The sequence below is a fragment of the Aulonocara stuartgranti genome (genome assembly GCF_965226115.1).
Source record: "Aulonocara stuartgranti genome assembly, chromosome: 10".
Taxonomy (NCBI): Eukaryota; Metazoa; Chordata; class Actinopteri; order Cichliformes; family Cichlidae; genus Aulonocara; species Aulonocara stuartgranti.
In genome coordinates this window covers 1,898,053-1,908,099 of record NC_138946.1, presented here as the reverse complement: position 1 = coordinate 1,908,099, position 10,047 = coordinate 1,898,053, and the positions used below count along the sequence as shown (strand labels likewise).

General features: G+C 39.5%; 1 protein-coding gene across 1 annotated transcript; it reads left to right on the top strand.

Annotated features, from left to right (window-relative positions):
- Positions 1 to 453: 453 nt before the first annotated feature.
- Positions 454 to 8,608, top strand: or6at1 (odorant receptor, family 6, subfamily AT, member 1; the record flags this gene model as incomplete). Its single annotated transcript, XM_082548211.1, has 4 exons — positions 454 to 528; positions 3,488 to 3,672; positions 3,771 to 4,433; positions 8,444 to 8,608. The coding sequence occupies exons 1-4, from the start codon at positions 486 to 488 to the stop codon at positions 8,606 to 8,608; spliced, it is 1,056 nt and encodes a 351-aa protein (XP_082404337.1). The 5' UTR covers positions 454 to 485.
- Between the last annotated feature and the right edge of the window lie 1,439 nt (positions 8,609 to 10,047).

Sequence of the window (10,047 nt, the reverse complement as noted above, 5' to 3'; positions counted from 1 at the left end):
ACACTTAAAGCAACAGTTTGTATAATGAGAAGGTTAAGCAAGTGTTTTGAAGCAAGTTTTTGTTACCATGGCTACAGGGATAATTATGTTTCTGTGCTTTTTGCATTTAAACCCACAAAGGTACCTAAAACAAGTCCCTTTGGTATTCTTTGTGTTCTTGTGTGTTACATTTTTAATTCTGATGCTCTGATGTAACTCAGCCTAATTAAAGTTTTCTGGTCACTCATTAGATAGTTGTTTTTTCTAGAAAAGGCAGAATGTGGAGCAGAGGACTTCAGTCCTGCTTAGACAAGCCAGTGATACCTTCTCACATATTTTGTAAAGCAACCTTTAAATCTGGAGGGGTTTCATTTGTGTTCTGCAGCCTTTTAATGTTTTCATGCACACATCAAATTTTTCTTCACTTGTCATTGTCGTTTATCGAGCTAATTTTTTCTTACCTGGTCACCTGTTGGGAGGTTCATCCGTCTGTCTGGTGAGAAGAGATGGAGCTGTGGACATTCGATATTCCACTCCAAAGTCCCAGAGGTCTGTACCTTTACTTTACTGTCTTTACTTTTCCACCAACTAACTACTGATGTCCAGTCAAAACGTCATAATCTGCCATTTATATAAAACAGAAACACTTGTTAAAGGTGATGAAGTGTTTTTGGGGGTTTTTTTGGTAAAAATTATTTAAAACTGATTCTGTTATTGCTGTTGGTGCTTTTACAGTTCTGGACCCTAACCACAATGTTAATAACACATTTTCTTTTTCTTTAAATAACAACCATAGTTGGAATCCAAGAGATCAAATAACAGACAACTCAAAAATATATATAACAACTGCATTATTAGTGTTTGTGGTGTTTCTTTTAACTAATGTCATTATTTGATTAAATCTATTGTTTTAACCAAACCTACAGTATTATTTGAAGTTATAGTACCTGCTTATGGGGTACAGTAATACAGCAAAAGTACAATTTGGTTTTTGGTACAGTCATACTGAAGTTTTAGTCCAGTCACACTGATGTTTATTTGGGTTCATTTATTTTAAAATTTAGGGTTCTTAAAGTAAATTTAACTTTAAAATAGGTGGTACTCATTTACTTTGCTATAAGGAGTTCATGTGACTCAATTTTGAGTAAGTTGTTAGCTTAAGTTATTTAATAATTCTGATACCATTAGATTTTAGATTAAATTAGATTTTTACAATAGAAATGGTGGTTACTTTCAAGGAGGTTAAGTGATTGTTTAGGTATGCTTGTCATTGTGATCACAAGTAACTTATTTTTACAGGAATCATTTTAATACAGCTCAAAATACCACAAATCTTGACGTTCTCACAAAAAACCCAGCCTGATCTCATAGCAGTTCATGATATACTCATGACTACTAATCTACTGATTCCCGTTGCTGGCCCACATTTCACAACAGTATGTTGTGTCCTTGAGCACAATTTTTCTTCAGTCCACTCTATTTGTTTATTAAAAAAGTTAGATAAATTCTAGATTAACAATTAACAAAGAGTGTATTTGTTTTCATGGCAGATGTTGAACTTTGAGTTACATGTCAGTTTTCCACAAATCACTTGTATGATTTTTTTTATCCATTAAATTGCATGTATGTCATTTGATTAAGGTTCGTCATTTGAAACCTCTTGGTTAGGTTTTGAAAAAGTGATCTCAGTAAAATTATAAACCTTGTCACAGCTGGTGGTAAAACCTCCCTGCTTTTTCTGCAAAAATATGTGCTTTTGACACAAAATGCATTCCCTGCCAAAATGCATTACTTACAAATTTATGATAATTCATTTTTGACTATTTCCTACTCGTCACGGCTGCTACAACAGTCGTGTGGTGTTTGTGAAGGAAGGACCTAAATGCAGGCGAAGGCTGTGATTCGAGTGAGCGTTTTATTTACAGTGTCTGCACAGTGACAAAAACAGGAAATAATGATTGGGGAGCTACCAAAACCTAGAATGGGAAAACCAACGTCATGCAAACTCAAACTGAAAAACAAAACGCTAAACACTGTGATACCTGAAACCACGAGGAGACAAAAGGCACGGGAACACATGGCATGAGAGGTGGGGATGACACAGAGAAACACCAAGAAACGCAGAGGGCCCCTTCGCCTAATGTCCTGGTGCAGTTGTGTACTGAATAATATAATGTCTGTGAGTATACTGATTTTGAAGTACTGTGTAAAATGTAATTAAGACCACAATGATAATGCTTTTGCTAAACATGGCTCAAACTCTCCTAGGTTTAAGTCATCATCTAACCATAGCTGTATTCATAAGATAAGAAATCTTGGTAATCCAGACCAGGACTAAAAAGTACTTTTTGTTTGCCTCTGAAGAAGGCAAGGACAAATTCCTTGGGCAAGTATTGGGATCATCGCTGAAAATGGCTTGAACCTTGTTTCTTTATTTTTGGAAACATGTTTTTTATATGAGTAGATGAATTTTGAACATTTTGGCCAGTCTGAAAAACTTCACTGTGAATGATTTTAAAGCATCTCAGCAGTAAACAGAATCAGAATTACAATTATTGTTTCTTTTTGCATAAAAAAGGAATTTGTCTTGCTATCATGTTACAAACAGTCGCTTAAAAATAAAAAAAAAATATGAATATTTAGCTATGAAAAACCTAATATTTATACCAATATCACACATAACATATCACTCTCTCCACTAAGAAAAAGAGAGATTTTGAGGTTCGGGGCTTTTATGCTTTATTAAGTTTGTGAAATAGTCCAGCTGCATGGGGAAAAAAACTGGTACTGATGGACTGCAGCTTCCTGCCAGAGGTTAGTGGGACTAAAAATTTATGTAATGTGGGAATGGCAATCTCTCATGTCTGTCACAGACATACTAGTAGTACAAACTATACTGTGGTGGGTCCATCTTCTAGATTTAATGTTATGCCAAGAGAAAAAAAAGTGGCTTTTTAACATATTGTCTGCCTAAATATAAATTTAATATATAAATATCCGTGTAAAAGATGGTCATAGTTTCTGATTCTGAAAAGGAAAGCCAAAGCAGAAGTGCCTGACACTTTCATTTTTTTTTTTTACCACGTCAGCAGAAGACCGCTCCTCTGGATGAAAAATCTAGTTTTGAAGTCTGTAGGAAACAACCTTAACATTAAGTTATTTTATGAGCTTTATACATACTTGATGAGTTTTGGTCTTACACCATAGTTTTAAGTCTTATAAATTCAACATGATGATCACCCTGTTAATGGTCCCACAGAAAAACAGAATAAAACACAGTGTGATTTGGGGCATTGTTACTTTATAATTGGCATGTTGCTATCATATAAGCATGGCACGTCTTTCAAAAAACTTGAGGACAATAGAAAAAATGCTTAGTGGAACTTTACTGGCCAGTAGGTGCATCACAGCTGGCATCATATATACATCATATCAGCAGCACAAACAATGCACCTTTTTGGACTTGGACCCCTCTGATGAACACTGATGAGCTCTTTTTTTCCTTCAGATTTCCCAACTTTGTCAACCAATCACAGATCTAGTTCTGTTAATGAGACCTTGGGACTCGGTGGTGTCACGTTCTTTATCATCCAGGGCCTCACAAGCCTCGATGAGAAAAAGATAATACTTTTTTCCATCCTGTTGCTGATTTACATCATGGTCCTGGGAGGAAACAGCATCATCATCTATGTGGTACAGAGAACAGTTTAATCAATATTGTCGTAGTCTAATAAACAGTTGAGGATGAGGTGAGGATGTGACGATTACCATCTATGTCTTTCCTGCTGCAGGCACTGACGGATCCAAAGCTCAACTCTCCACTGTACTTCTTCCTCTGCAACCTCTCCTTTGTGGACATGGTCTACACCACAACCACCATCCCCAACATGCTATCTGGCTTACTGACAGATATCTTAACCATCTCTGTCCTGGGCTGCTTACTCCAGATGTACTTCTTCATTCAGTTATCTGTTACAGGCCGTGCCATTCTCACAGTCATGGCATACGATCGCTACGTGGCGATCTGCAACCCTCTGCAATACAACAGCATCATGACCAGGCCTGTCCGACTGCTACTTGTTGCAGGAGCCTGGGGATTCGGTGCAATTTGCACTCTTCCTGTTACTGTGATTGCCTTTGAGAGGCCTTACTGTGGCCCAAATGTGGTGAAACATGCCTGGTGCGACCCATCTTCTGTAAGGCGGCTTGTGTGCAGTGACACCTCTTTGGATAACATTGTGTCTCTCTTATTTGCAATGGTGTCGCTGGTGACCACAGGTGTCTTCATACTCTCCTCCTACATCTTGATTGGTTTTTCCATATCCAGGATGGTTGTTGCTCAGAGGCTGAAGGCGCTCAGAACATGTTCTGCCCACCTGACTGTGGTGTCCATCTCTTATGCAGCAGCCTCATTTGTATACATTTCCTACCGAGTGGGAAACTTTTCATCAGAGGTAAAAACTTTGCTTTGCTTTCTCTGTAATGTCTCAGTGCAGTACTCTGTAAAGGTCTTGAGCCACCTCTATTTATTTATATTTTTGGTAGGAAAACAAGAAATACATGCAGAGATTTACTGAAACAAACAGACCAAAATGGAAATACAGTATCAATGACAAAAACAGCATTTGGACATTTCTAATGAGCTGTCAATATTTGCTATAACCACATTTATTCTCCACCTTTTCTTCTTCAGCAGAACCAGGACTCTCATGGACAAGATTTCATGTAAACTCCCCTGAGTGGGTTAGGGTACTTGTTGGCCTAGGTGTGAATAAGAGCGTGAGATGAGCAAAAAAGAAGCCAGTGGCTAAAGAAGGAATTTGAAAGACCTTCAGAAATCCTGGAGAACTATTGGTTAAGACGACTTTAAAGGAAAACATAAAGAAATGTGGTTTAACACTTTTACACATTACTATACGTCAAACGGTTTTAAAGTGTCAGAAGAAACAACATTAACAGTAACATTAAGAGTTTGGTGACATTGCTCAAAGTAAGTCTAAAGAGCTTGGAAAGAAAGCTGGACTTCTTTAACTTTCTTGAAGGCAATTCCCCTTTCATTTGAGAAGCTTCTTCAGTTGAGAAGCTTGAAGTCATCTAGGTCATCCTACCACGACCTGGATGACTGAGAACCTACACAGACATATTGCCTCAAAATAAGGTACATTTGTTTCACTTGTGTTTTCATTTAGGGCTGAGCCCAGAGAGTTAACAGCCAGTGTTGGGAAAGTTACTTTTAAAGTGTATTCCACTACAGATATATTACAGATGTATTACTATTACTGAAGGCTACTCGCCATTACAATGCCAACTAGATCATTAAATCTTAATATAATCTTAATATAAAATGGACATTAGGTAAGGCTGCACTTTTTGCAGTGATTGTGTATAGGAGACTGTTTCTGTATCAGTCTAAGAAGCTTGGAAAGCTTCTCATCTGAGAAGCTTCTTGAGTTCTGACTATGATGACCTGGATAACTGAGAACCTTCACAGACATATTTCTGGATCAGTAATATGTTTTCTTTTTATCTGTTAATAATCATGTGGAACTGCACATGATTATTTGCAGCTAGCAAGTTGTTAATGCTATCCATCAGTCTAAAACCACCATGTTAATATGTGGAGATCCTGAAGGCTGCTCAAAAAGATAATATTTTAAATATTTGTTCAATTAAAATTAGTTCAAATTATTATTTTTTTCTTAAAGAAATCTGCTACATCATGTATAATTTATGTCATGTGTAATTTCCATTGCAAATATCAATCACAGCTAAATTAAGAGGGGATGGCAGTAAAAAGCTGTGATGTCATCAAGTACACTGCCGTTCTAATTGTGGAACGATCGCACTGCGTTCTCAGGAAGTCTGGACTCCTGTGTGAACTTACGAAGTCCGGACACGCGAAAATGCGAGTACGGACTCGTGTACAGTGGCTTGCAAAAGTATTCGCCCCCCTTGAACTTTTTTTTGTCACATTACAGCCACAAACATGAATCAGTTTTATTGGACTTCCAGGTGAAAGACCAACACAAAGTGGTGCACACGTGAGAAGAGGAACGAAAATCATACATGATTCCAAACATTTGTTACAAATAAATAACTGCAAAGTGGGGTGTGCGTAATTATTCACCCCCTTTGGTCTGAGTACAGTCAGTTGCACATAGACGTTGCCTGATGAGTGCTAATGACTAAACAGAGTGCACCTGCATGTAATCTAATGTCAGTACAAATACAGCTGCTCTGTGACGGCCTCAGAGGTTGTCTAAGAGAATATTGGGAGCAACAACACCATGAAGTCCAAAGAACACAGCAGACAGGTCAGGGATAAAGTTATCGAGACATTTAAAGCAGGCTTAGGCTACAAAAAGATTTCCCAAGCCTTGAACATCCCACGGAGCGCTGTTCAAGCCATCATTCAGAAATGGAAGGAGTATGGCACAACTGTAAACCTACCAAGACAAGGCCGTCCACCTAAACTCACAGGCCGAACAAGGAGAGCTGATCAGAAATGCAGCCAAGAGGCCCATGGTGACTCTGGACGAGCTGCAGAGATCTACAGCTCAGGTGGGGGAATCTGTCCACAGGACAACTATTAGTCGTGCACTGCACAAAGTTGGCCTTTATGGCAGAGTGGCAAGAAGAAAGCCATTGTTAACAGAAAACCATAAGAAGTCCTGTTTGCAGTTTGCCACAAGCCATGTGGGGGACACAGCAAACATGTGGAAGAAGCTGCTCTGGTCAGATGAGACCAACATGCAAACACTATGTGTGGACAACTAACACTGCACATCACTCTGAACACACCATCCCCACTGTCAGATATGGTGGTGGCAGCATCATGCTCTGGGGGGGCTTCTCTTCAGCAGGGACAGGGAAGCTGGTCAGAGTTGATGGGAAGATGGATGAAGCCAAATACAGGGCAATCCTGGAAGAAAACCTCTTGGAGTCTGCAAAAGACTTGAGACTGGGGCGGAGGTTCACCTTCCAGCAGGACAACGACCCTGAACATAAAGCCAGGAAACAATGGAACGGTTTAAAACAAAACATATCCATGTGTTAGAACGGCCCAGTCAAAGTCCAGATCTAAATCCAATCCAGAATCTGTGGCAAGATCTGAAAACTGCTGTTCACAAACACTAATCTGACTGAGCTGGAGCTGTTTTGTAAAGAAGAATGGGCAAAGATTTCAGTCTGTAGATGTGCAAAGCTGGTAGAGACAGACCCTGAAAGACTGGCAGCTGGAACTGCAGCAAAAGGTGGTTCTACAAAGTATTGACTCAGGGGGCTGAATAATTACACACACCCCACTTTGCAGTTATTTATTTCTAAAAAATGTTTGGAATCATGTATGATTTTGTTTCCACTTCTCACGTGTGCACCACTTTGTGTTGGTCTTTCACCTGGAAGTCCAATAAAACTGATTCATGTTTGTGGCTGTAATGTGACAAAATGTGGAAAAGTTCAAGGGGCCGAATACTTTTGCAAGCCACTGTACATGAGGATTTAGAAAAGGCCTAACAATCTACAAACTACCCTCAGCTAATGCCAGCTAACAATGTTAGCTCGGTATGGAGTATCCTTCATTAAAAGTAATAAATATCACACAGCAATAGTACATCAAAGATACTGAAGTTTCGCCCATCCCATTCTTCTTATGAGGTTGTGTTGGAATTTCCAAGAAATGCATTCCTGCCCGTGCACTGCTGGCTGTTGGGCTGGCTCTGGGTCAGCCCAAAAGCTGATGCCACCAACATTAACAGGACATTTACATTAAAGCCTCTTATTATGTGTTTTGTTTGGGTTTCCAGCAATCAGAATCAGGTAAACTTTATTAATACCAGATGGAAATTGTTAAAAAGAAGAAGAAAAAAGGGCCTGCTGCGAATTGTACTCGAACTCAGGCCGGCTGCTCATAGCCATGCGATATATGACTACATGCACCTGCGCCAAGTGCGTTTAATCACCAAAATTGGAGAAGGCATAGAGAGGGGATAGCCTAATATATGAAGCCAGAAACGATTGCTGTGTATTCTATTTATTTCAGCAAAGTAACTGTATTCTGATTACCACCTATTTAAATGGTAACTGTAACAGAATACAGTTACTCATATTTTGTATTTTAAATACATAACGCCGGTACATGTATTCTGTTACTCCCCAACACTCTTGACAACCAGGTGATATGTTAAATCACCTTGTGGATACAATAAACCACGACAAACCAAAAAGTACTTGCATCATTACTGTGATAACATGTTGATATGACTTCCACCACAGAGCTGGATACTTTCATAATGTTTCTGGTTTAAATCTCAGGGAAAAAAAAGTCATGCCAGTTTTTACCAAGGGCCATGCAGCATGACTCCTGGGTAAAAAACCATTCATGCTAAAGGACCAGATGGACCAGCAATGTCATCCTCGAGTATATAAACAGATGAATTAAGCATTACATCTGACTCTGTTTCAGGTGCGGATCATTGTGTCTGTGCTGTACTCTGCTCTGACTCCCTTCCTGAACCCGATGATCTACAGTCTGAGGAACAAAGAGCTGCGAGAGTCTATCAGAAGAACTTTGAGCAGGTTCAGACCTGCTGCTGTGTTACCCACCAAGAAAATCAGCACTTTGTCCTGAAAAAGTGTCTGACACAAATCATTTCTAGAAATGGTGATCTTTTAATTACATGGTTGATTGTGCCAATATTAATAATAGTTGTCCAATTGTTTATGTACTGATGAGCTCATATATAAAATCTACTGATAAAGTACTGCATTAATTAGTTAACATTTTGTCATTTTGGTTCCCTTGTCTCTGTCACTTTCTTTTAATGTTTGAAATAAAGTCAATGTTAACAAAACCTTTAAACGTTTTTACATTTCTCTTCAGCTACACCAGACAGTACAGCAGTAAGCTGTGAATCTTGAAGCTGTTATATTGTTAAATAGTGGTTAACAGAGACTACATGAGTTATCTGGGTCATTCATGAAGTGATTGGCTTACACCCAAGTGTTCTTATGACTATTTTACAGTTAAATAATAATTCATATATAATTATTATAATTATTACAGAGAATTTGTTAAGCAGTTCCTGACCCAAGTGGAGGAGTTTAAGTATCTCGGGGTCTTGTTCACGAGTGACGGGAGAAGGGAGCTGGAGATTGACAGACGTACCGGTCTGTTGTGGTGAAGAGAGAGCTGAGTGTAAAAGCAAAGCTCTCAATTTACCGGTCGATCTACGTCCCTACCCTCACCTATGGTCCACGAGCTGTGGGTAGTGACCGAAAGAATGAGATCGCGAATACAAGTGGCGGAAATGGGCTTCCTCCAAAGGGTGGCTGGCCTCTCCCTTTGAGATAGGTTGAGAAGTTCAGCCATTCGGGAGGGGCTCAGAGTAGAGCAGCTGCTCCTCCACATCGAAAGGAGCCAGCTGAGGAGGTTCAGGCATCTGACAAGGATGCCTTCTGGGTGAGGTTTTCCAAGCATGTCCCACCGGGAGGAGGCCCTGGGGCAGACCCAGGACACGCTGGAGAGATTATATCTCTCAGCTGGCCTGGGAATGCCTTGGTGTTCCCCCGGATAAGCTGGAGGAGGTGGCTGGGGAGAGGGAGGTCTGGGCTTCTCTGCTTGGGCTGCTGCCCCCGTGACCCGGTCCCGGAGAAGCAGAAGAAGATGGATGGATGGATTATTAAGAAATTTGTGACTGACAAAATGCCCAAGTATCATTAATATTAATTTTGCACAGAACTTCTTTTTGCAAGAATCTGAAAATCTGGTAGAAGCTCGGTGGCCTTTGTTGAGGGAACTAGTGTGACACTAACTTCAGTTAAACTTACAGTTGGCTGTTTGTTTTTTCTTTTTCTTTTTTTTTTCTTTTTTTTTTACAAAAAACTGATGCAATTTCATAAACTTAGAATTAATTTATTAAAAATACATAGAAGCCAGTCTCCTGAATTGAAGCCGTGCAGGGCTCTAACACACCAAAATGTGCATAAACGTGCTCATTCATGGTTTCCATAGGATTATGCACTTAAATTGACAGCACTAAGAAAACACAATTTAGTTCACTGCGATCA